The sequence below is a fragment of the Anomaloglossus baeobatrachus genome, chromosome 1, assembly GCF_048569485.1.
Source record: "Anomaloglossus baeobatrachus isolate aAnoBae1 chromosome 1, aAnoBae1.hap1, whole genome shotgun sequence".
In the NCBI taxonomy this organism is placed as follows: domain Eukaryota; kingdom Metazoa; phylum Chordata; class Amphibia; order Anura; family Aromobatidae; genus Anomaloglossus; species Anomaloglossus baeobatrachus.
Genome location: NC_134353.1, coordinates 483,456,941 through 483,484,911, shown reverse-complemented (window position 1 = coordinate 483,484,911; position 27,971 = coordinate 483,456,941). Strand labels below are relative to the sequence as shown.

The 27,971-nt window shown below is 43.7% G+C and overlaps 1 protein-coding gene and 1 long non-coding RNA gene across 2 annotated transcripts in view; one reads left to right on the top strand and one right to left on the bottom strand.

Moving 5' to 3' along the window:
• Window positions 1-27: 27 nt before the first annotated feature.
• LOC142243343 (uncharacterized) lies at window positions 28-16,790 on the top strand. Its single transcript, XR_012724353.1, has 3 exons — window positions 28-122; window positions 12,891-13,005; window positions 16,484-16,790. It is a non-coding gene; the product is annotated as an uncharacterized LOC142243343 (long non-coding RNA).
• SLC25A42 (solute carrier family 25 member 42) overlaps window positions 1,279-27,971 on the bottom strand; it is a 56,523-nt gene continuing 29,830 nt past the window's right edge. Inside the window, exons 3-8 of the mRNA XM_075315174.1 lie at window positions 17,171-17,285; window positions 16,196-16,221; window positions 14,366-14,532; window positions 6,757-6,873; window positions 4,705-4,856; window positions 1,279-4,387 (exon numbers count right to left, since the gene is read on the bottom strand). Coding sequence (XP_075171289.1) covers window positions 4,062-4,387; window positions 4,705-4,856; window positions 6,757-6,873; window positions 14,366-14,532; window positions 16,196-16,221; window positions 17,171-17,285 — 903 coding nt within the window. The 3' untranslated portion in view covers window positions 1,279-4,061. The remainder of the gene's footprint in view (window positions 4,388-4,704; window positions 4,857-6,756; window positions 6,874-14,365; window positions 14,533-16,195; window positions 16,222-17,170; window positions 17,286-27,971) is intronic.

Here is a 27,971-nt window from a genome sequence, read left to right as displayed (position 1 = left end):
AAGGCTGGGACAGAGCGTGTAGGACACAGCTCAGTCATGTTCACACGCAGTCTTAATAGAGGCTAACTAATGAGAGGGGGAAGGGGACACATGGAGGACGTCTGAGCTACATAGATGTCACAGTAAGTATTAACAGCCCTGGGATTCTGACACCAATGATCATTTGCGAGAGGTCATCTTTATCCATGTCTATTAAGAACAATGCAACCGTACTAGAGGCATTTATGAGGCAGGCCAATAAATTTGCAGCAGAGAAGACTTCATGAAAAACTGAAAAATAACTAACATTGAGGCCATGTTCACAGCTTTAGGACTCCATACCCAAATACTGATTGAAAATATATGCAAATTCTATTAATGCAAGTGTATGCTGTATTTTACGATTTAGCAGAAAAGGAGCTCTATGGGATAATAAATCCACATAAAGCTCATTTTTTTTTTTTTTTTTTTAAAAAAACAGATAAAGAGGATCCACAATTGTACTTAACCAGAAAGTTTAAGCCTCAGATTTTTTTGCAATGGATCCACTGCACTTGTGCAGATACCCCAAAACATCCTTCATATTTATTAGGGTTCTCAATTTTATTTATGTAGCTATAACTTAATAATCTGAGAACTAAAAGGTGCCTGTAGTTGTAATAAAGATCATGAGTTATATATATATATATATATATATATATATATATATATATATATATATATATATATATATATATATATATATATATATATATATATATATATATATATATAACACGTTACACACAATCATGATCTTTGTTACAACTAAGGGGGCACCTTTAGTTCTCAGATTAGAATTTTTAAAAAAAAAAAATTTTTATATATAATTTATTATTCATTTTGTCTAAAATGAGTGACATAGTAGGAATAGCTATAATTATAAATTAAGTATTTGTACTTATGTATCCGTGTTAGTGCCTATTGTACTTTCAAACAAAAGTAGAACAAAATGCAACACGCTGCCTCTCAGAGTGGCAACTTATGTTCATGATGTCCAACTATGCCAAACGAAGTCCGCTACCGCCCTCTTGTGGTGATTGCCCATAAAGCATCAATCATATGCTATAGTGTGTGCTTGCGTACATGTACACACACACACACACACACACACACACACACACACGTGTATAATATAAAAATAGAGGGGAAATTTGGAGCAAAAGTTGTGGAAGCTTGTGTGGCTTCATGGCCGAAATGATTTGCAGACTGACAAATTAAAATAATGAAATGATACACTGACACATTAGAATATGTTTTATTAAATATACAATCTCTTGCAACAATTATTTAAAATATATTTGTATATGTATATAAACCTTTTTCCAAAAGTGCTGGCACAGCAGAACAAAAAGGGTAAAAAGCATCAACCTTTCTAACTTGTTAGTTGTTAGATCAGAGAAACACTTCAGCAGCAAGGTTGCCGTTTAGCATTGTGCAACACTGTAGTTGTGCGTCATTGTGCAATGTGCTTCTCATAGGGAGTTATTTGTATGCAGGCTCTGACAGATATTTTTTTTTATATACCGGTACTTATATAGCTAACCTCTATCCCATATCCAAAAGAACTAACACTAACTCAGACATATCAATATAGACACAAACGCATTATGTAAAAGCCATCAATGTGAGTCTGTAATGTGCATTTTGAATCATTATACAGAGAATACTAACTTGGCTGAGACAAGTCAGGCCAAGCCTCACCTCTGTAAGATACTAAGAAATGTAGAATTATTCACGCCTTCGTAGTAAAGCTTTGTAAGACAGTGAAACTGTAGTATCAGTCTCATCATGGAAATCAGAGCATTCATTCCAGAAGACCTTTCCTGCTTCACCCATGCTGGATCAGATTCCACTTTTTGGCATATAATATACGTGTATGTGTGTGTGCGCGCGCGCGTGCGTGTGCGTGTGTATTTTATATATATACAAAGTCTTCTCGCTGAGGGTCCAAATGATCAGAAACTTATTCCATAGAGAATAAGAATTGTGGAAATAACCCTTTAAAAAGGAACCTGTCACCAGATTTAGCGACTATAAGCTGTGGACACCACCAGTGTGCTCTTATATACAGCATGTTAGAATGCTGTATATAAGAGCCCAAGCCCCTGTGTAGAACGTAAAAATCACTTTATAATACTCACCTAAGGGGCGTTGCTGTCCAGACTGGTCGGAGGGGTGTCTCTGTTCGTCGGTACTGGCGCCTCCTCTTTCGACCATCTTTGTGCTCCTACTTCTGAAGCCTGGGTGTGGACGCATCCTACGTTAAGTTGACACTGGGCTCCTGCGCAGGCGCACTTTGATCTGCCGTCAGCAGGGCAGCCCAAAGTATTGTAGTGTGCCTTCGCAGGACCCCAGTGTCGGCTTGTGTGGATGACGTAGGATGTGTCATGCACCCAGGCTTTAGAAAAAGGAGGACAAAGACCAGTCTGGACAGCAAAGCCCCTTAAGAGAGTATTATAAAGTGATTCTAACGTTCTACACAGCGGCCTGGGCTTTAATATACAGCATGTTACAATGCTGTATTTAAGAGCCCAGTGGTGGCGGTAGCAGCTTATAGTGACCAAATCTGGTGACAGGTTCCCTTTAAAACAACTAAAAACTGCCTATATTCAAGGCTTGGACCTTGCTTACAGGGAACCTGATGGTTTAATCAAACTACAGGCAGCAAGACAGACAGGGGGTCTGTCATATCAGTCAAGTATTCTTCACTCCAAAACGTTGCATCGTTTCTAAGAAAACTGGCCGGGGACTATGCAACTTGGGTGATTAGTCCAAGAGGCTGGTCCTTGGCAGCTTCTCACAAGTCTCTGCATATACATCAGTGTTCCCAAACTCCAGTCCTCAACCGATCAAGTTTACAGGATTTCTCCAATATTGTACAGGAAATAATTCCATCACCTGTGCAATACTAAAGAGTTCCTGAAAACATGATCTGTTGGTGGGCCTTGAGGAATGGAGTTGGGGGGAACACCATTACACATACATGTAGGGAGGGATGACAGCGTTTTAGAGTAAAACATACCGGGCTGAAATGACAGTCTTTGGTTGTGGCAGCGTGAATCCTCTTCCAGGTTCACTTTAAGGTGAATTTGTTTGCTTGGACATGACTGGGATCCAGCTCATAATCAGAATATACATAAAGAAAGTAACACTGCTTCGCCCAGTGCCAACAAAATCCTGCAGGTACTATCAGCTGACTGTCCTGATCCTCTTAATCGCTAGTCATCTAAACCATTGTGGAAATTTTGGTAAAATATAGACTAAATCCCTAACAGATTACTAACAAAGGAATTGTTATTCACATTAAAATGTAGGTCTATGTGTATAAAGTATCCACTTGTACACAAACACAGAGCATAAAAGCTGCATAAGTATGAACAGAGGCAAAATGTCCACAACTATGTGCTAGTACGTAGAATTTCTCTTCACCAAGCAATGGCACTTTGCATCATTTTGCTGCTGAAAGGGTACATTAGCAGTTTAAAAGGCAATGCGGCAATATTACACAAATTCTAAGCAAAAGACACCCCAAAAATAAAACAATCAAACCTACACAACGTTCACTCAATGGGGAAAAAATATAATAAAACTGACGTAAACCACGGTAACATGGAATCGGCACGAAAGCCCTTGAAGCCCCGAATACCAGTTTTGAGCTTTAATATCTCCTATATCACTGGTATAAAAACGGTTCAAAAGTGATTGAGAGATGGAAAAACCAGCAGCCTGTTATGAGGCACTTCTGGAGGATGATGATGATAACAGCACTGTATGAAATGAGTTTCAGACATCCCTTATACCCGCACACCTGAACTATACCCCCAGGTTCCTAGCAATGGCATTGTTAACACTTTTGGCAACAGCAATTTTTTCACTTGTAGCCATACTGTTTTGGCCAACTATACTAGCACCAATCAGTTTCTTTAAAAATGGTAAATCTTTTCCTTCACACTAGGAAGGAGAGATTTGCTGTTCTAACGCCGTCACTGTCAGAAAGAACCTCCGCAACCAGGTTAAAAGTACCATGAAATGATCATCCACTATCGCTGAACTTCAGACACTCGCTGGAGCTTCTTCAGAAGAATCTGTGTTAGGTCAAAGGTAGTAAAGCTTATACCGACTGCCACTGGACCCTTTACCCAGTTCATGCTGAGGCCTTTATACAACCCACGGATCAAGCCTTCTTCTGACACCACCTCCTGCATGGTTCCAAGTATGGAGCTGTACGTATGTCCCGTTACACCGGCAGTCTGCATGCGTCTCCTCACCACATCCAGAGGGTAAGAGGCCGACTGACCAAGGAGCCCAGCGCAGGCCCCGAATAACAGCCGTTCTAAAGGGTATGGTTGTGTCCTGCCACTCTGCTCTAAAATGACAAATACACAAAAATACAATTATTTTAGCCACATTGGTCATATATTGTATTTGTCATGTGTTAAACCAAACAGTATCCAAGAGGATACTTATCACATGGCGCTATAAACTACTAGTACACCTATTAAGAGGTATGCTAACCAGTTTCATTGTCCCAGCTGACTAGTTAGAAGGCATCACATGAGACATATAACATGTAAGGTAATGGCGCGAGATAAACATTTAGATTTGCACTGCTCTGGTCCGTCATAAGAGCTGGTCCTCAATTCACAAGATATAGCCTAATTGTAATGTATGGAGTCTGCTCACCTGCATGTAGCTTCTTTAATGTCTCATAAGTGAAGAAGCTGATTCCAGCATAGGGTATAACTCCTAAAATAGTTGGATTGAATCCCCGGTACAGAGATTTCAAGCCTTCCTCTCTGGACATGCGTATGAAAACTTGAAAGATGTTACTGTACCTATAATATACAAAAACATTGGAACATTACATTAATAATTGCTACAAATAAAACCTTAAAAGGGTTGTTCAGGCTCTGGATGAGCCTCTGCAGTCTGTATGAGTCTGAGTGCATGTAGTGTGATTGCTGTCAGGATTCTCCAGTATTGCCTGTGAGAGTGGGCGATTAGGTTACTGGTAGACTAGCAAGTCTTCTCTCAATCCAGTTGGACTTTGAGCTTACATACGCAAATTGCATACATGTGGACCTGCTCGCGTTGGCTATATAGGAAACTCCTGAAAGAGTGCGCTCGCCATACACCGTCACTATACAGAAGTCTACAATTGCATAGTGTGACTGCAGATTTTCAGCTTGGACAACCCCTTTAAGGCTATGTTCACACAAAGGAAGGTTTTGGTTTTTTTTTTTCAATTTATTTTAGAGAGGAGAAATATACTCTTACAGGAGTGGCATAAGAACTCAGACATACCCTTCATCACGCCCCCATATAGATTGCTACAAAATAAATTTTCATTTTCAATCCCCCCACCACCACCACCTTTTATAAATAAAAAAAACCCCCTCAACGCAGTATTAAAGTATTGCAGGTAAATATTTAACTTTATGTTGTTTGAATTGTAGATTAACTCAGTATTGTGTGGCACCTGTTTAATATTTAGATTATGTGCAGGGTAGACTGAAGAGCACACATCGCATTCACAACATAGATTAGAAATTCCCAGTGGATGGGAGAACAGTCACAGGTCTATTACTACACTGCTTCAGTGAGGGCTTGGCTTTGGTGCACAATCCCTTCTGTGTAGTTTCTACAAAACAGAGCTTCTAGCGTCCTAATACACCACTGGACTGTTAATGATCTCAAGTCAAAAAAGACCCAAAATCACTAACCAAAAGGTGCTAATATTTTAGGGCGCAAAAGCAAACCACTGACACCAATGATGACAAGGACATGAAGTTATCAAATTCCTTATAATAAAGGCTATGTACACCAATATAGGACATTTCAATGCCTTTAAAAGAAATAAGCAACTTTGTGATTAGATCTCTATTATTATTTTGGGTCTAACATTCCTATGTCTCAATGGTGACAAACTACCGTAGAAAGAAAACCTACCTATTGTCTGAATCTACCGCCTGAGTAGTCAAAGACAATGTGCGTATAAGAACATGCAGATTCAATTAGTAAGGAAATTCTCTCTCCCTCTGTATATGTATATTATATACCGTATGTGTGTGTATACACACACACACACACACACACACACACACACACACACACACACACGATGTAAGACCACTTAGGGCAAATTGATGATTCAGACACCAGTGAAGTTCTAAATTGAAGTGGATGATGTTCGTGATTACTCCATGCAAGGTAAAGTCACATGAAGGGGAGTTCATTTTTGTAGATTGGAGTACGTTATAACAATATTCTCCTATTTACTGGGACCCTCACCAATCACCAGAATAGGGGACTTATCTACTTGTATCCACCATGCTTTTCGGGCTGCAAAACCACGTCCAGGAGTTGAATGCAGCTGCTGGTTGCACAGGCACCCTGCTGCTCTATTTAAAGAGCTCTTATTGATTTGCCCTGCTGCACTGGAGCTCAAGGGCACATGCACAACACACCATTGCACTCAACTCTACCTAGCCTCCATCCGTCACCCAGGGGCGAACAAGCCAAGAGGATTCTAGGAGTGGGACCAGCACTTATCTGCCAATCACTACCTTTCCAATGGATAGATGACAACGCAAGTAGATAGGAATAACCCTTTAACCAGTAATAAACCTCTAACCAATGGCAAGGCAGAATGTTAGTGCAGGTATATAAATTGTGAGTGTTAAACAGTAGAAAAAAAAAACAAAACAACCTACTGCTAGAAAGTTGTGAACTTACATCTCCTTAGGTGTAACAGCCATGCGTGCACGAACAAGGTCCAGTGGATAAGTGAGCATTGCTGCTGTTGTACCAGCAAGAGATCCTGCCAGAAGACGGGGTATAGGTGTCAAAGCACTGGTGGACGAAGAGACAAGCAGATCATGAAAATCAGAAATGTGCAACATTAAAAAGTGTAACCGTTGGTTTAATTTTTATTTCACAAATTAATAGTACAGATAAAAATAAGAAACTTGGACAAATCTGCTTCTTCCTCTGCCAGAAGTGATCAGTCATTATCAAAATTCTGAGGTACAATCTGCTTCCAGTGGAGACTTTCCCATTACTGAGAGGAGATGGCAAGTGTTACTGATGAGATTCTATGTAGAGGGGCAGAGGCAGGAGCTGGAGGGAGGAGATAGAGGCAGAAGGCAGAGGGAGGAGCTAGAGGCAGGAGCTAGAGGCAGAGAGAGAGGAGCTAGAGGCAGAGAGAGAGGAGCTAGAGGCAGAGAGCGAGAGGAGCTAGAGGCAGAGAGAGAGAGGAGCTAGAGGCAGAAAGAAAGAGGAGCTAGAGGCAGAGAGAGAGAGGAGCTAGAGGCAGAGAGAGAGGAGCTAGAGGCAGAGAGAGAGGAGCTAGAGGCAGAGAGAGAGGAGCTAGAGGCAGAGAGAGAGGAGCTAGAGGCAGAGAGAGGAGCTAGAGGCAGAGAGAGGAGCTAGAGGCAGAGAGAGGAGCTAGAGGCAGAGAGAGGATCTAGAGGCAGAGAGAGGATCTAGAGGCAGAGAGAGGATCTAGAGGCAGAGAGAGGATCTAGAGGCAGAGAGAGGATCTAGAGGCAGAGAGAGGAGCTAGAGGCAGAGGCAGGAGCTAGAGGCAGAGGCAGGAGCTAGAGGCAGAGGCAGGAGCTAGAGGCAGAGGCAGGAGCTAGAGGCAGAGGCAGGAGCTAGAGGCAGAGGCAGGAGCTAGAGGCAGAGGCAGGAGCTAGAGGCAGAGGCAGGAGCTAGAGGCAGAGGCAGGAGCTAGAGGCAGAGGCAGGAGCTAGAGGCAGAGGCAGGAGCTAGAGGTAGAGGCAGGAGCTAGAGGCAGGAGCTAGAGGCAGAGGCAGGAGGTAGAGGCAGGAGCTAGAGGCAGAGGGAGGAGCTAGAGGCAGGAGCTAGAGTCAGGAGCTAGAGTCAGAGGCAGGAGCTAGAGGCATAAGGCAGGAGCTAGAGGCAGAGGCAGGAGCTAGAGGCAGGAGCTAGAGGTAGAGGCAGGAGGTAGAAGGCAGGAGCTAGAGGTAGAGGCAGGAGCTAGAGGCAGAGGCAGGAGCTAGAGGCAGAGGCAGGAGCCTGAGGCAGAGGGAGGAGCCTGAGGCAGAGGGAGGAGCCTGAGGCAGAGGGAGGAGCCTGAGGCAGAGGGAGGAGCCTGAGGCAGAGGGAGGAGCCTGAGGCAGAGGGAGGAGCCTGAGGCAGAGGGAGGAGCCTGAGGCAGAGGGAGGAGCCTGAGGCAGAGCTCCTCCTCCCATTGGCATAGAATAGAATCTGATCAGTAACAGCCGCCATCTCCTACCTCAGTAATGGGAAAGTCTTTACTGAATACAGACTTTGTCAGAATTGATCAATCATTATGAAAATCCTCAATTCTGAGGTAGAGAAAAAAAAATAGATTTCTCTGATAATATATATTACAAAGTTGCTTATTTTCATGTGCACTATTGATTTATGAAAAAACTAAACAGTTATGCTTTAAATTAAGGAAAAGACAAAATTACAGTGTTATACACAGAACTCGAAACATGTAAAACTCTCATACTAGAGAGCATTCAAGTAAGACCAAGCTATTCCTGAAAATCAGTGTGTGATTGAAATGAGGCACATGATATCCATTTATGAGGAGTCAGCAGTGTGACCAAGGACAGTCCGTATGATCCATACAATGATCCTGTTATTTCATGAAGGGCACACAAAAAGAGCCCTACTGACAGTTACTAATGCATTCCTATCACAATTATGCAGCTTATGGGCTTACTTCCTTCTTTACTAATTTAACACCTTCGAGACCAGACAATTTTTTTTTTCTTTTTTGAGCTTGGTTTTTCCCTTCCCAGGGGTCATAACTTTTTTACTATTCTATCGATGCAGCCATATGCAAGCTTGTTTATTTATGGGACGAATTGTAGTTTAAAATGACACCATTCAATAAGCCTTTATGTGTATTAAAAAAAAAAAAAAAGGTTCTAAGTAGGGTTTTTCAAGTTTTGATTTTATGGTGTTCATTGTGTAGTAAAATTTACCTGGAAATGATTATTCAGTTCAGTACAATTACAGCAATATCCAAATTGTATAGTGCTGTGTTTTCTTTTGTTTTTTTTTTAATTTTGGCAATAAAAAAAAAAAAAAAATTAAATTTGCGTAAAAAAATAGATTGTATTTTTACGACCTGTAAAGTTCAGGATTTGTACTAAACATAGACTTATCTGTAAATCCGGTTCATGTTCAGGTTTGTCATCCGAATAAAGGGTGGTGAACACCCAGCCGCGGTAAAGTAGACAGCTGGGGGGTTGCAGCCTATAGCAGTCTGTTTTACCCGCGCTGGTTATCACATATGGGGCAGAAGCCCATGCCATTTTTAACATTTCTTGCTTTCTTTTTAAACTATAAATGCAGCCAACTGGTCTGCAACCATTACACAGTCTCTGGTACAGTTGTGGGCAGGGGGAGCAGTAAATTTTCATTAAGGATTGACCACAATCTTCGGCATCTCTGCTGAGCTGAGTGTGACCACTACATACACGCTGTCACTCGCAGATCAGGAGTGTAGTCGTAATTGCAGCGAGCAAGCGCATGGCTAATTAAGTGAATGAATATTCAGCCTCCTCTCCCATAATCACACCCACCACTGAGTCCTGCATGATCACTGCACTCAACCTGCTGTATTACCGATACTGCCAGCCTGGGGATCGCATCGCTATACTCAGCTCAGAGTGCCAGTGGGTATGCCTATGCAGCTCTTACACTCAGCTCAGGAGGGTTACTAATGATTGTGATGGGATCCTCAGGCTGACAGTACCAGTAATATAGCAGGCAGAGTGCGAGTTACTGTGCAGGACTCAGCAGTGGGCGGGATTACGGGAGAGGAGGCTGAATATTCACTTAATTAGCCATGTGTTTGTTCACTACAATCATCGTAGGCGCTCCTGATCTGAGAGTGACAGTGTGTATGTCTATGCAGCTGTCACTCCCAGCTCGGATGAGCCGCTGTGGATTGCAAAGCGACCGAGCTACAGTGATACAGTACAGCAAGCATAGAGTGTGAGTGCAGGGTCCAAAGCGGTGGGCTGGGTGAGGAAAAGGGTGCATATGCATTCACTTAATTAGCAGTCGTCTGCTCATCGCAATCATCGGAGGCACTCTTGATCTGAGAGTGCCAGCATGAATTTATAGGTAAAGAGAATGGTTCTGCACTCGGAAGGAGTCGAGGTGCACGTGAAATGGGGTAGTCCAAAAATTCCAACTTAATTCACTGCACTCTCTAAAACTTCATGCAATAGTAGAATTTATTTGTGGTATATACAAAAAAAATAAATATATGTTTTTGATAGAGATAAGATTCACTGGGGACGTTTCGACCCATCCGGGTCTTTTTCAAAAAGTCGCTGTGGGAAAGGTTCCATGATCAAGGGGGTGTTGGCGTGCTGACACATGACATACAGGCGTCAGCACGCCAACACCAGTGAATTATTTAGCATGTATTTATAAGCAGCTGTCAATGTCCGCTCAGGAGAGATACCGAGGAATGTGCTGTGATCCTCAGGCAGTGATACGGTACAGCATGCATAGAGAGTCAGTGCCTGTGCATGACTCAGAGCGGTGGGCAGAATTCTGGGGTGGGAAAGAGGGTGAATATTCATTCACTTAATTACCCGGGGCTTACACTCCCTGACAGAAGTTCTGTCGCTTATCCATGTTATGTAAATAAAACCTTATAACCTGACTTTAAATTCATCCATTGGTTTTATAAATCACTCTTTTGAAAGCTGAAACCCTCCCAAATTTGATTTAGGTTATGAAAATAAAGTTGCTGCAAAGCTGAAATATTGATCATTTAATGAACACAGAAAGGTCAGATTTTGGCAAGACAAAAGTTGTGTCGCCCACAGAAAGTAATGTGAAATTCAAACAAATAATTAACTGCTAATACAAAGATATGTTGCATAACATTGGTGAATGAAGTTGTGGTGCTATTAGAGCCATATTTAATATTTTGTGTGACTTCCATGAGCTTCAACAATGATTCATACAATTTATTGATGAAGTCATCAGGAATAGCAAAGAATGCAGTCTTACATGCCTCTCAGAGTTCATCTAGATTCTTTGGTTTTGTCTTCCAAGCTTCCTCTTTTATCCTACCGCAAACATGCTCAATGATGTTTGTGTCTGGTGACTGGGCTGGCCAGTCCTTGAGCACCTTGATCTTGATATTTTAGGCTATTGATATTGCCTTCCACCTTGCAAATGTTTTGCACACCCCCATACTGAATGTAACCTCAGACCAGTAATTTATAAAAACCAATGGATGAATTTAAAGTCAGATTATAAGATTTTATTTACATAACATGGATAAGCGACAGACCTTCTGTCAGGGAGTGTAGAGCAACAAGGATTGTGGGTCAATGCTCGGGCACTAATGCATCAGACAAATTTAAGACACCCCCTGAAAATAAGCCCTTGCCCATTTTTTATTTTGCAGAAAAAAATACATGTATAGTATAAAACTGCAAAATCTAACACTATACAATTGATGCATCCAACCAACATACACCATAAACGTGTTGTGTACAGAGCATTTAAAATGTTGTCTGTGCTGCTCAATTCTTCATCTGGGTAGTGTAACAGAATATATATTTTATACTAAGTTACTCGCTTAAGAAGCTGCATAGAATGTATGATAGACATAAGTTTACATTCAGATGAAGCAGCGACCTTCATTAATACCGGCATTACAAACGTAGTAACTGCTCAATTTTGCAGAAATCAATTGAGCATTTAGGTCGGTAAATAAACACTGAGCCTAAAGGATATTGATGTGATGACTGCATTAGTCTGTAAGAAATTAAGGCGCAGATGTATGGCAGTGTAATATTTAACAATGTGGAAGGCAAATAACTGCTTTTCTGCCAGAAAGTAATCCTGAGGACAGCTACACTGAAATTCATTTTTCCTTACGTAATTGTAAAGAAGAAATGGTTTTGATATTATCTGGAGATTTACTGCATTAAATACTGAATGCATTCAAGCTACCAATTTCAATAGTATCTTTTTGTACACAGGACTCATGGTAGCACGCAAATTTCCTTCTCTCCTCAGGTAATCATTCTTCCAGATATCCCAAAAAGTGTGAAGGGGGCTTCATCGGAGAAAATACCTTTGCCAGAAGTACAAGGATGGGACTGCAGAGGACTGATGTAAAGTTATTTTCTCTGATGAAGCCCCCTTCAGACTGCTGTCCATTCAAGGGAGTGGGTTCATTCACAATTTTGCCTAAGAACACAGCCATGTATCTAAACATTTTCCAAGAGAAAAATTTCCTAATGACCCAGGAGCAATTTGGTTATGAACAATGCTTTATACAGCATGATGGAGACCATGTCACAAGGTAAAAGTGATAACTGAGTGGCTCGGTGAACAAATCATTGAAATTTGGGGTCCACGGGCAGGAAACTGCCCAGCTCTCAATCCCACTGAGAACCTGTGGTCAAGCCTCAAAAAGCGGGTGGACAAACAAAAAAACACATATTGAGATAAGCACAAGCACTGATTAGATCAGTCAGGATTTGGCCTAGAATATTAGAAGTCTTGAACAAGAAGGGTAAACACTGAAAATATTAAGTTTTTGCAAAACCTGATGTAGTTGTCAATAAAAGTGTAAAAACGTATGAAATGCTTAGAATTGTACTTCAGTAACCATAGAAACATCTGACTAATATTTAAAAGCACTGACGCAGCTAATGGTCTAATAACCAAAATTTGTATCAGTCTCATAACGTTTGGCCGCGACTGGATAACAGTTTACTATTATTTTGTAAGGTGTAATGTGAATCATTATAGATGGAGCTAGATATATTTAAAAATATACATTTTTACCAATATGGGACCCTGATCTCCAGATAATCTTGCAGTTACCCTTCTGGCCTGTATTCAACAAGGGAGGACAAAGATGGCCGAAAGAGGAGGTGCCGGTACCAGAGAACGGAGACACCCATCCGACCAGTCTGCACCGCACCGACCATTTAGGTGAGTATTATAAAGTGATTTTTACGTTCTACACAGCGGCCTGGGCTCTTATATAGAGTATTCTGTAATGCTGTATATAAGAGCCCACTCGTGGTGGCCACAGCTTATAGTCACCAAATCTGGTGATAGGTTGCCTTTAAACCATGCTTATATTCTTTCTGGGAAGTCTGGCTGTGTGTGACAACCATCTCCCCACCCAACAGCTGCACTGTCTTGTCCAGGCTGCTTACACTGAATTGACATTTTAGAACGTCAGTGCAGTGTAAGTGCGGACTGCCCAGGCGTATAAAGCATATGTGCAGTCCAGAAGTAGTGATTACTGTGTTTGTGAGGGTCCAACCATTGCTGGGACATCTACTGATCACGAGAACAGAAATGCCCCCATATTATGGAGGTATCGGTGCACGCCATTGATAGGGGACTGCAGAAATAGGAGAGTACAGTGTTCGTCTATTTCTACAGTCCCATAGATAATGAATAAATGGGGAATGTTGGAGCTATGTTCTTAGTAACTGGAGATCCCAGAGGTTTGCCCCCCACCGATTTGCTAGTAATCACTTATCCTATGGATACGTGATATTTTTTATTTTGAAAATAACCCTTTATTACACGTTGTATATATGAGTTCACAGAAAAAAGGAGATCATACTTACCAATACCTGGTCACAATATTAATATACTGCAGGATGCAGCAGGCCCCAAAATAAAAGGAAGGGGTAAAAGTGTAAAATACCAATGGGAAACCACTCACACATCTCATCAGTGGGCAAGTGGTTGTTCATCAGTATTTTGCATCTACGCTGCCTCCATCTTATCATTGTCGGAGCCTGCTGTATCCTGTTAGTGCATTGGTAATGCGACTAGGTATTGATTAGCATGGTCTCGTTTTGTAATGTTTATTTAATTGATGGCCTGCCCTTTTTAGTATATTGCTTTTATGTTGTATATTATATTTTAAACACACAAAATTCAATTTGTATATAAAATAAGATAAGCATGTAGCGAAGATACAACTTTAATAATAAAATAATCAATTTTGCTGATTTCACATTACTGATCATGGGCTCCTGTGAATGTTTCTGTTTTTAAGTTGACTTTGGGGGTTTGTACTTTGTTGATAATGTATCTTTCAGGGTTTTTTTAACAATTAAAAAAAAAAAATCTAATTTTGCACTTTGGTCTCTTCCCCAAGCTCATCCACATTTTTTGTGTGGGTATCTTCTGTACAGTTAATGGCCACACACAAGGAGCCTTGATTTAGACCATAGACTCGTGTCACTATATACCGTAAATATAATTTTTGGTTTCCTGATACACAAAGAATGGTGGCATTTTTTATGAAATTGATCCAGATACTTACGCTCCTTGAAAGCCATAATAGCTGCCAAGCAGTTTTTTATACTGTTCATGAGCGCAGAACTGTATGGCAGCATAGGGGATGACTCGTACCATAGTGGCAGAATTGCCTCTCCAGAGACTCAGGAATCCCTCATTGAGGTAAGTGCGATAGATCAACCTGTAGGCTTCCTGTAAAAGAACAAAAAAGTTATTTGTGCCTGTGCTAATGTGGTTTTATATATATTTATAATCAGTTAGTATTACTTGATAAAGAGGTTCCTTTCTATATGAATAATTATGGTATGCTTTTTTTTAGCTAGGTTATGTGATCTTTTTGTGACCCCCCCAGGAAATTAAATGCCTTTATGTCCTCTGAAGGAGGTCATTAGCTCAATCATCTGAATTGCCGGTGTGATGGAACTGCATGGACTATACAACTGAAGTTCTTCACAAGAGAAAGGGACAGAAACCCTTATCACAGTTAGGCTATGTGCCCACGGGACCTTGTTTCTGCGGATTTTGCCGCGCAAAACCTGCAGATTTTTCTGGATTTTCCAGATAAATCCGCAGGTTTTAGCATGTACAGTCACTCCCCATGTTATCCTATGGGACATGGGGAGTGCTGTGTCCACGCTGTGGAAAGAGCGGCTGCGGAACATGCTGCGGGTGTAGGCATCCGCACGTATAATTGCATGTCAATTATTCATGCGGAATTACCTGCGGATGTCCCTGCCCTCCACTATGGAGATAGAGGCCGGGACGTCCGCAGGTAAGCCGCATGAATGTCCGCATGTTTCCCGCAGCTATTCCGCTGTAATCTAGCAGCTAAAAATAGCTGCGGACGCCGGCGGGCAGCTGCGGGAAACATGCACTCATACCAGCGGATACATCCGCAGGTATGAGCGCCCGTGGGCACATAGCCTTAATGATGATGACTGCACAGCTCCTGTCACACAGTTAAAATTTAGAATATGACAGTTCAGCCTCCTGACTGCATACTTATGTATATTTGTTTATTTAGGAGCATACAGAGGGAAAGCTCAGAGTGCTCCGACAGCAGGCAGAGAAGCACTAGCAGTCTATATCATGCTATGCTGTCCTGATGCATAATGGGATTACAAGAGCAAAGAGAAATAAAATGCAGGGTACAAACTAGAAATCAAGATGAAGCCTGAAGAGAAGCAAAGAGATGGCTGAATTGCAGATAAGCACACCATGCATAACAGAAGTATAGAGTGTGATAGACAACTAGGTTTGGAGTGCAGTGCAGGGATAAAAAGAAAACAAAATCTGGACTGGTTTCTTTCATCCTATTAATTGAATATCCCTGTACATTGTTTGGCCCTATCAGAGTCACATGGCACAGTAGAGGAGGTGGAGGACCTGCTCTGACAACTGAATAAAACAGATTTTGTTTCCCAAGAGAGACTACAGTAAGTACTGAGTGAAAGAACAGCCTACTGAAGCACACTGCAACTACAGAGTGGTACATTTTACTCTAAGCCAGGTATGTGTCTTCAGAAAACACCAAGTATTCCATCATCTTAATCTAATACAGTCTTCTAGTAAAAAAGGAATAGTTGAAAAGCAATGCATCATACAATCCATGCTGCTGAAACCACGAGCAGCATGAATCAGAGCCTCGCTGCACGATTGTAGATAGGTATATTTTCCTTATTTTCCTCTCAAATTGCTCTGGTGTTTCAAAGAGAAAACATAGAAGATCCAGAAGAATATTTAATTGACAAATATACCTGACTGTGATCATACAGCGCGGCTCTGAGTCATGCAGCCTGTAATTTGGCAGCATGAATCGCATCACTTCTTCCCTTTAAGCAATCATCACTCTTACCTTAGCAGAGAATCTGTTTGAAGACACTGGAAATGAGGTAATATCACAGCATTAGTGGTTGGGCACTAGAATTAGCACATCATAATGCACATAATACAGATCAGTGCATGCTGCATGAAACCATACATGGGAAATGTTCAAGGCAGCAGCATATTACTTCATGTGTCTTTTAGTGACATGCTGAATTTCATGTATCCACAGGCACCCTATATAGCCTAATGTTATTGGTTTACATCCACAATTACAAGAATAGAATGTATTTATTACAGTAGACTTATTTTTCCGCAGTTTACAAGAGCAAAGCGATGCCTATCACCGGACTTATTGCTACACCAAGAAAGCAGCTCTTAATGGCATCCAAAGGCTATGTAAACTAAAAGTGGCTTTACGCCGTCAAAAGCCATCCACCAACCACACGTATGATTGACAGCTATTCACAAGAAAGCTTGGGCATCTGTGTCCTCGAGAGAGAAAGGAGAAGAAACCTCTTCCAGACACCTCTGATGGCAGCAAAGGACTGGAAACGTTGAAAGTCAAAATGTCGACTCTGTCTTCCCCAAAATCAGTGATCAAATAGAGAAAGTATATATAACATAGTAGGCTGGCTCTGCCAAAATCAGCATGCGTGGTCTACTATTAACTTATGTGTATGGCGACCTTCTAACTCACCATTGTTGACATATATAAGACATGGTCTGTGAATGATTGAGAAAAAAAATACACTTCTATTACAATAAATACATTGGGCAGGTATCTTCTCTGAGCCTCTCAACAGAACTTATAGGTTTGCTTTACAGCAGCCACAGACCATGGGCAGCAATATACATACTGTTGTAGGCATGCTATGTGATCTGTGCACTCATCACTCTGCAGGGAGGTGGTAGGGGAGCTTTGACCATTATCTAGAGTGAATGATGAATCTAGTAAAACCAGTAAATGAAAATGAGTGGAAATGGAACATTTGGAAACCTTTACCTTGGAAGATGATTTTGGTTCGATCTAACGGGGCAACAGCAGTCTTGGCAACAGCACCCGCCAGAGCTCCAGACATCAAGGAATTGAGGACTTCTTTGTCATTTTTATTTCCTTTCTATGAAAAATACAAAACACCTCAACGTAAGTGATGGTAATACCCTACCCAGTGTAGAAACTTTATGCTTTCTAGCTGATCCACTTTCTCTTTGGTTCAGCAGAATACCATCATAAAAAGGCATCCACTGCTCCACTTGCCCCTTCTTATACCCAATGCCCTGCTGCAAGCACAGACAGAGAGGGAGGGGGCATATCTATTCTGGATGTCCAAGTCTACATACATTACACTAAAATAATATATATATAAAAATTATATTATATAGCCCTCTGGCAAAAATTAACCCCTTCAGCCCCCAGCCTGTTTTCACCTTAAAGACCCGGCCATTTTTTGCAATTCTGACCAGTGTCACTTTGACAGGTTATAACTCTGGAACACTTCAACGGATCCTGGCGATTCTGAGATTGTTTTTTCGTGACATATTGTACTTCATGTCAGTGGTAAATTTAGGCCGATATGTTTTGCGTTTATTTGTGAAAATTTCGGAAATTTGGCGAAAATTTTGAAAATTTTGCAATTTTCAAAATTTGAAATTTTATGCCCATAAATCTGAGAGATATGTCACACAAAAAAGTTACTAAATAACATTTCCCACATGTCTACTTTACACCAGCGCAATTTTTGAAAAAAAAAAAAATTCCGTTAGGAAGTTAGAAGGGTTCAAAGTTCATCACCAATTTCTCATTTTTCCAACAAAATTTCCCCAAAAAAATTTTTTAGGTACCACATCACATTTGGAGTGATTTGAGAAACCTAGGCGACAGAAAATACCCAAAAGTGACCCAATTCTAAAATCTGCACCCCTCACTCTGCTCAAAACCACATCCAAGAAGTTTATTAACCCTTTAGGAGCTTCACAGCAACCAAAGCAATGTAGACGAAAAAATGAAAATTTTACTTTAACACAAAAATGTTACTTTAGCCATAAAAATTAGTATTTTCACAAGGGTATCAGGAAAAATGCATCATAAAATGTATCGTGCATTTTCTCCTGAGTACGCAGATACCCCATATGTGGTGGAAATCAAATGTTTGGGCACACAGCAGGACTCGGAAGGCAAGGAGCGCCATTTGAATTTTTGAGTGCAAAATTAGCTGCACTCATTAGCGGACGCCATGTCGGGTTTGAAGACTCCCCGAGGTGCCTAAACAATGGAGCTCCCCCATAAGTGACCCCATTTTGGAAACTAGAACCCTCATATATTTTTTCTAGATGTTTGATGTGCACTTTGAACCCCTGGGGGCTTCACAGAAGTTTATAACGTTGAGCCGTGAAAAGAAAAAAATTTTTTTTTACCACAAAACTGTTGCTTCAACCAGGTAGCTTTTTTATCACAAGGGTATCAGGAAAAAATGCACCATAAAATGTATTGTGCATTTTCTCCTGAGTACGCAGATACCCCATATGTGGTGGAAATCAAATGTTTGGGCGCACGGCAGGACTCGGAAGGCAAGGAGCGCCATTTCACAGCAAAATTGGTTGGAATTATTAGCGGACGCTATGTTGCGTTTGGAGACCCCCTGAAGTGCCTAAACAATGGAGCTCCCCCACAATTGACCCCATTTTGGAAACTAGACCCCTCATGGAATTTATCTAGCTGTTTAGGGAGCACTTTGAACCCCTGGAGGCTTCACAAACGTTTGTAATGTTGAGCCGTGAAAATATTTTATTTTTTTTACCACAAAATTGTTTTTTCAAACAGGTAGCTTTTTTTTCCACAAGGGTATCAGGAAAAAATGCACCATAAAATGTATTGTGCAATTTCTCCTGAGTACGACGATACCTCATATGTGGTGGAAATCAATTGTTTGGGCGTACGGCGGGGCTCAGAAGAGAAGGAGCGCCATTTCACAGTAAAATTGATTGGAATTATTAGCAGACGCCATGTTTCATTTGGAGACCCCCTGAGGTGCCTAAACAATGGAGCTCCCCCACATGTGATCCCATTTTGGAAACTAGTCCCCCCCCATACAAAAAAAATTAGTTTGGCGAAATAAAAAATACAGACATCAGTAGAAAAAAAAAAAATGAGCGCCTGCCAAGACCAGTGCCAAACGTGAGAGCAATGCACGAGTCTCGCATCGCATCATCCACTGCAGTCTGGAAGCGAGCAACTGCGCTGGATAATGCAATGCAAGAGGGCGGGGCGGCAGATGAGAAAGGGTGCAGCGGATGGAAGATGGGAAAGGGCGCAGCGGGTGGAGGAGCGGCAGAGGATGGGAAAGGGCGCAGCGGATGGATGATGGGAAATGGCGCAGCGGATGGAAGATGGGAAAGGGCGCAGCGGGTGGAGGAGCGGCAGAGGATGGGAAAGGGCGCAGCGGATGGATGATGGGAAAGGGCGCAGCGGATGGATGGGAAATGGCGCAGCGGATGGATGGGAAATGGCGCAGCGGATGGAGGAGCGGCAGAGGATGGGGGGGGAGGTGAGATGGGGATACCTACCTTACAGGATGGATCTAGACAGCAGGATCACAGCAGACAGAAGAGGCAGCAGATGAAGGAGGCAACAGATCGAGGAGGGTGAGAGGGGGCAGTAGATGGAAAATGGGAGAGAGCAGGCAGCAGATCGGGGAGGGGGGCAGAGTCTGATGGGAGAGAGAGATGGCACATGGAGGAGGGGGGGGCCCCGGGGGGAGGGTGGCTTGCAGCACATGTAGGGGGAGGGTGGCTTGCAGCACATGTAGGGGGAGGGTGGCTGGCTTGCAGCACATGTGGGGGGAGGGTGGCTGGCTTGCAGCACATGTGGGGGGAGGGTGGCTGGCTTGCAGCACATGTGGGGGGAGGGTGGCTGAAGCCAGCCACCCTCCCCCCACATGTGCTGCAAGCCAGCCACCCTCCCCCCACATGTGCTGCAAGCCACCCACCCTCCCCCAACATGTGCTGCAAGCCACCCTAACCCCACCCACCCTCCCCCCACATGTGCTGCAAGCCACCCTAAACCCACCCGCCGCCGCCTCCTTCATCGGCTGCCCCTTCTCCATCCGCTGTGGGGGGAGGGTGGACATGCACATGTGCTGCAAGCCAGCCACCCTCCCCCCACATGTGCTGCAAGCCACCCTCCCCCCACGTGGGGGGAGGGTGGCTTGCAGCACATGGAGGGATAGGAGGTGTGGCGATGGAGAAGGGGCAGCCGATGAAGGAGGCCGTGGCCGCCGATCGGGAACAGTGGGGGCCGATTCGGGGGCAGCAGCGGCTGAAAAAGGTGAGTGCGACGGCGGCGGGGACAGTGGCGAGCATGGCGGCGGGGACAGCGGTGGAGCGGGAGCAGCGGCGGGGCGATCGGAGACAGCGGCGGAGACAGCGGCGGAGCGGGAGCATGGCGCCGGGGCGATCGGCGACAGCGGCGGAGCGGGAGCATGGCGCCGGGGCGATCGGCGACAGCGGCGGAGCGGGAGCATGGCGCCGGGGCGATCGGCGACAGCGGCGGAGCGGGAGCATGGCGCCGGGGCGATCGGCGACAGCGGCGGAGCGGGAGCATGGCGCCGGGGCGATCGGCGACAGCGGCGGAGCGGGAGCATGGCGCCGGGGCGATCGGCGACAGCGGCGGGAACAGCGGTGGAGCGGGAGCATGGCGCGGCGATCGGAGACAGCGGCGGTGGAGCGGGAGCATGGCGCGGCGATCGGAGACAGCGGCGGTGGAGCGGGAGCATGGCGGGGGGATCGGAGACAGCGGCGGGGACAGCGGTGGAGCGGGAGCATGGCGCCGGGGCGATCGGAGACAGCGTCGAGGACAGCGGTGGATCGGGAGCATGGCGCCGGGGCGATCGGCGACAGCGGCGGAGCGGGAGCATGGCGCCGGGGCGATCGGCGACAGCGGCGGAGCGGGAGCATGGCGCCGGGGCGATCGGCGACAGCGGCAGAGTGGGAGCATGGCTCCGGGGCGATCGGAGACAGCGGCGGAGACAGCGGCGGGAACAGCGGTGGAGCGGGAGCATGGCGCGGCGATCGGAGACAGCGGCGGTGGAGCGGGAGCATGGCGCGGCGATCGGAGACAGCGGCGGTGGAGCGGGAGCATGGCGGGGGGGATCGGAGACAGCGGCGGGGACAGCGGTGGAGCGGGAGCATGGCGCCGGGGCGATCGGAGACAGCGGCGGGGACAGCGATGGATCGGAAGCAGCGGCGGGGCGATCGGAGACAGCGGCGGGGCGGGCGGCGGGGACAGGGGCGGGCGGCGGGGACAGAAACTTACCGCTCTCCTCGGCTTCCAGGGACGGTCACAGGCCGCAGATCCACATTGATTGGAGAGAGCGGTCACAAGACCGGTCTCTCCAATCAGAGCTGGGGGCGGGTGAAGCATCGATCACCCAGCTCCAGCCAATGGCCAGTGCTACAGCAGCACTGATCAGGGCTGGATTTCAATGTTCCAGCCATTTTCAATGGCTGGAACATTACAGTGGCTGTAATTGGCTGAGCGGCGTTCGTCAGCCAATCACAGCCTCTGTAGGTTCGGGGAGGAGGCACCACCCCTCCTGAGGTCAGGCAGAGGTCCCCTCCTTCCCGAATCCACCGTTTAAGTAAACAAATTTCACTCCCCGGGGCTCCGGGACCGCGATTTCGCCAGGACGTACTGAGTACGTCATGGGTCGTTTAGCACCATGTCACCATGACGTACTCAGTACGTCCAAGGTCGTTAAGGGGTTAAGAGACCACTGCAAAATTGTCAGTTTTTCAGATTTTTCTCTTTTTAGATATATTTTTGAGTGACATGGTGCATTGTCCTGCTGGAAAAAAGCAGTCCTCAGAGTTGGGGAACATTGCCTGAGCAGAAGGAAGCAACTGTTTTCCCAGGATAACCTTGTATTCATACGTCAGAGTTTAATCTGCCTAATTTCTAGAGTAAAGGGCCTGTTACACGCTACGATATATCTAACGATAGTCGTCGGGGTCACTTCCTTAGTAACGCTCATCCGGCATCGTTTGACATATCGTAGCGTGTGACAGCACAATATTGATTTATGAATACTTCCTGAGTTACAATATTAATATTATTGTTTTTTTAATGATTATGAACTTGTTTTCTTTGCATTATTTGAGGTCTGAAAGCAATGCATTGGTTTTGTTATTGTGACCATTTATCATTTTCAAAAAATTCAAAATGTATTGCTTCGAAATTCGGAGACATGTTGTCAGTAGTTTATAGAATAAAAGAACAATTTACATTTTACTCAAAAATATACCTATAAAGAGAAAAATCAGAAAAACTGACAATTTTGCAGTGGTCTTAATTCTTGCCAGACATATACACTATAATATAAATTATATATATATATATATATATATATATATATATATATATATATATATATATATATATATATATATATATATATATATATATATATATATACACATACATACATACATACATATATACATACATACATATATATCTCCATTAATTCCACAGCACGTTACAGAGGACACCAAGTAGCCTGGCAACAGGAGTAGGACGCTCCTTTGTGCAATGTAGAACAGGCTTGGGCCACTACTGCAGGTTATCAGCAAACATCGCTAAGAGTGATTTAGAAAAATAGAGTAGTCTTTAAGAAACAATATTTTGCACATCGGTTGCCAGTGTATGCATCTACCCTAGGATGTCATCATTTTGACAGATTCCATTTTAGGAGGGTCTGCAGGAAATTCCTTACAGACGTAACTAATTAAAGGCCAACCAAAGAACCCCTTATATTTTCTTCAATTTTCATTGCAGCTGAATAATAGTCTGAAAAAGTCACATGAAGACTAGATATTTCCCCCGCCTTGGAAAAATTAAAACCTTCTCCCATGAATGGCTTATTCATTCTAGCATCAGGAAATATATTTCTGTGATATAAACTTGTATGATTGTGTATCTACTTAAAAAAAAAAAAAAGTCTGCATTAAGACTTCACAACACCAAGGAGCTTCTGCAGAGTCAATCGTAACACAAGAACTTCACAAAGGCTCCAAGGACTCCCTTTATAAGGAAGCACAATGACAGACTGTGCTTTACAGTGGCGTTTACCCATTCCTATTTAATAAGGTTATGGCATACTACAACAAGCCATAACATTCAATTTGGTGGGGATGTGAGACTCCACTGGTCACAAGCAAGGGTCCTAGTAAATGTAACTGTTATAGTACCTAGCAATGTGTCACTGTGCACAGAAAAATATGTGAAAAGGTAAAAACCTGGTGACAGGCTCCCTATGAGCTGCGGCCATCACCAGTGATCCCTTATATACAGCTTTCCAGAATACTGTATATAAGAGCCCAGACCGCTCTGTATAATGTAAAAAAAAAAAAAAAGACCTTTATTATACTCATCTAGGGGGTAGTCGGGTCCGATGCGAGTCATTGCTTACGGTCCAGCGCCTCCTCAATCTTCTGTGATCGACGTCCTCCTGCCCAGCCCCGTATACATAAAGCGTCCTGCGTCATCCACACAGATCTCCATTGCGTGCATGCGCAACTTTGATCTGCCTGGCTGAAGGCAGAGCAAAGTTCTGTAATGCACATGTGATGGCAGTCTTTGACCTTTCCTTGTGCCAGCAGGGAGCTGTGAAGGATGATGGCAATCACACAAGATGGAGGAGGCACCAGACAGAGAGCAGCAACACCCATCGGACCGTACCGCCCCCCTAAGGGAGTATAATAAAAGGTGTTTTTTTTTATGTTATACACAGGGCTGCAGAGTCTGTAAGCCAAACCTTCGACTCAGACTCCTCAATTTCCCTTGCACCGACTCCTACATATATTGCTTATAGTTAAGTGAAACATTTATTGTAGTACAATGTGAACATCAGACATTTAATCATTTTTATGATACAATAATCAAGATATTTAGATAGAACATAAAATATATTTATTGGAATACAACTTTAAAAACACAAAAAAACTAATAAATTGTAAATATGTAGTACACTATGTAATATACAGTAGATTACAAGTGTGTGTGTGTGTGTGTATATATATATATATATATATATATATATATATATATATATATATTTTATACACACACACACAGTGTATTACATATTTACAATTTATTCGTTTTTTGTGTTCTAAAGTTGTATTCCAATAAATATATTTTATGTTCTAATTATCTTGATTATTGTATCATAAAAATGATTAAATGTCTGATGTTCACATTGTACTACAGTAACTTTTTCACTTAAATATAAGCAATATACTAAATATTATTTAGTATGTTTTTGTTGAAAACAGTTTTTTTTGCCACTTACATAGTTTTATGTAAAACACTACATAATAAACTATGTAATACACTATGTAAGTGGCAAAAAACAGTTTTCAACAAAAACATAGTAAATAACATTTGTGCAGTCTATGAATTTGTTGTAAGAAATAGAATTGCCTCCATCAGATCCTCCTTCATAGATGACCTCAAACCTGACCTAATCATTTTAAGGCTAGAGAACAACCTCTCTACGGTAACTTGGGTTGGAGGCAAAGCTGTAACCACATGGGCAACATCTCTAACAATTTCCGGGTGTAAAGAAATTACCTCATGCACATTTTTTTTTTTGTTAAAAAAAACATGTTTTAAAATTTTAATAAAAAAAAACGGGGAAGCAATAACTTGTTCAAAGAATTAGACAGTGTACATGAGATTGATATGCTCAACATTCGAGCAGTGTACCTTGCAGATTACTATAGTGGTAGTTACAACCTTTTTAATTTAAGCTATAAGAAAAAAAGGAAAAGAAGACATGTACACAAAGAAACAATGAACCATGAGTGAGAATGTGAACCACTCCACAATTACGCCTCTGATGGTATCAGCCACCAATTCCATATACCGTATTTTTCGGACTATAAGACGCACCGGACTATAAGACGCACCCTGGTTTTAGAGGAGGAAAATGGGAAAATAAAACTTTACGTGGTCATGACACACTGTTATGGGGCGAGGATCTGCTGCTGACACTGTTATGGGGGTAATGTCCCCAAATTCTCTACTTAGGTACCCCATCCTGGTAATGATCCTCCTGCCTTGTATATGATCCTGCTATAAACCCCCATCCAGCCTGTTCACATACCCCCCCATCCAGCCTGTTCACATTACCCCCCCCCCCCATCCAGCCTGTTCACATTACCCCCCCATCCAGCCTGTTCACATTACCCCCCCTTATCCAGCCTGTTCACATACCCCCCCATCCAGCCTGTTCACATACCCCCCATCCAGCCTGTTCACATACCCCCCCCATCCAGCCTGTTCACATACCCCCCCATCCAGCCTGTTCACATACCCCCCCATCCAGCCTGTTCACATACCCCCCCATCCAGCCTGTTCACATACCCCCCCATCCAGCCTGTTCACATACCCCCCCATCCAGCCTGTTCACATACCCCCCCCATCCAGCCTGTTCACATACCCCCCCATCCAGCCTGTTCACATACCCCCCCATCCAGCCTGTTCACATACCCCCCCATCCAGCCTGTTCACTGTTCACATACCCCCCCCATCCAGCCTGCTCATATACCATCCTGGTATATGGCCTGTATCCCATAGCACAGAGAAAAAAACTAAACGTTTATACTCACCTTTTCCTCACTCCATGCAGCACCGATCATCTTCCTCTGTGCGCCACTGACCTGTGTGTGTGGAGCCGTTCCCCTGCTGCATTGCGATGTCTTCCTGTCTGTGCAGATCAGCTGACCAGCTCAGCACAGATCAGCTGACCGGCACAGACAGGAAGACATCGCGTGCTGCAGGGGGGCGGCTCCACACACAGGGACGGGTGAGTGTACTGATTCACTGCATCCCGCGCTGGTAATGACGCGCGGGGGGCAGTGAATACAGCCGCACATGATCACTCCAGGCTGTAATTGCCAGGGGTGATCATGCGGCCGGCTCTTTGCTATGCGCACATCCCCGCTCGTCCTCCCGCCCACCTGTCAGCGCCGGCTTCTGCACTGAGAGATGGGCGTGCATATGTAATGAGCGGGCCCACGTGGTCACGGCAGGCGCTGCTGCTGCCTGCTCGTGCCCCTGATGACCTGCAGCACCCTCATTCCCAGCCGCAGCCCTATAGTCAGACCATAAGACGCACCCCCAACTTTCCCCCAACATTTGGGGGGAAAAAAGTGCGTCTTATGGTCCGAAAAATATGGTAATGCACATTAAGTAATTGCTGATGTCCCTAAAGCCCCCAATGTCCCCCCAGGTCTTCCAGACAGTACCATTCCGTATGGCAAAAAGGACTGACTATTTTCAGAATATCCTGAGGACTATAGTGGAACCCTACAAACTGTTTCCACAGCGGAAAAACTTTCCCTGCTGATTTTTCTTTGCTCCTTTCAGCTTCTAGCAATTCCAGCCCTAATAATTGTTTCATTTGAGATATTATTGATCCCATTGATGGAATATTTGGTTTAAGCCACTCGCTAAAAAGATTTCGTAAAGCCACAATTAAAAATGTGTGAATATTTCTAGGGATCTTCACTTTGTCTATCCCAAGTTGAGATTCAGATTCAGGGGGACGAAGCTGATGGAAAAGCAAAGCCTCTGGCGATTGTGGAAGTTTTGTTCCCCAACATGCCTGGATCTGGTCTCTTATTTGCTTCCAGTAAGTTACTACTTCTGTGCATTCCCACACCCCGTGCCAAAGGTTTATAAAGGGAACCTTACATTTAGGACATGCTGTAATTCTGTCAGAGCAACTAAGGGAAGGCGGTATGTTAAATCCATACAGCGCTGTGTGCATGAGTTTAAAATAAGTCTCCCTCCATCTCTCACACAAGATGGATTTTCTCACCACTCCCCAGCCTTGCAGTATTGTCTCAGCTATATCCAGATCTCCGGTCCACCTCTCCCATGTCCTGAACAGTTTACTTTGTCTTGCTTTCAAAAATTTGTGTCTTATGTTACCATACAGTGAGGAAATGCTCACCATCTGGGTGCATTGGCCAATAATTTCATCTAGGGCATGAGAGGTAGCTTCCTTTTCTAACTGTCTGAGTCTGGATTGACAGAAAGACCGGAGCTGCAGGATCTGCATGAAATGCTTACTATGTATCTGGAATTTGACCATGATTTCTTGTGGAGACATCCATTTTTTTATCCTCTAAACTCATAATACTCCTCGCCTTCCGTAAATGGTCACTTGTCTGTCCAATTACCGTCCCGATCTCTGCTCCCTGGTGGAATTCGGGGTGGCCAAATATTGACATATGTTTCGAGATCAAGAAGGGGAGTTGGAAAGATTTCCTTACTATTTTCCAGCACATTATAGTGTCCCTTAGTAGAAAGGAGGATTTTACCAACTGTGGTAGTTTGGCTTGTTTAGTGTGGATAAGAGCAGTTAGGTCCCAAGGGGCAGCTAACTGTCATTCTAGATGTGTGTTTGAGTAACAACTCGTGTCGTGCATCCAATCCACCACATGCCTGAACAAAGAGGCGATATTGTAAGCCCGTATGTTTGGGAAATTAAGCCCGCCTTCATTTCTTAATAGCATCAATTTTTCTACAGCGATTCTGGGTATTTTACCTGTCCAAATAAAGTGTGTAAAGGCCTTCTTCAATTTGTTTATGTCTGAGTGTTTTAAAATCGGGGGTAGGGTTTGCAAGGGGTATAGGAGTCTGGCAAAGCTAATCATTTTGATCAAATGACATCTACCCAGAAGGGATATTGGTAAGTGATGCCACCTTTGCAATTCCTGCTCCATGCCATCCAAAT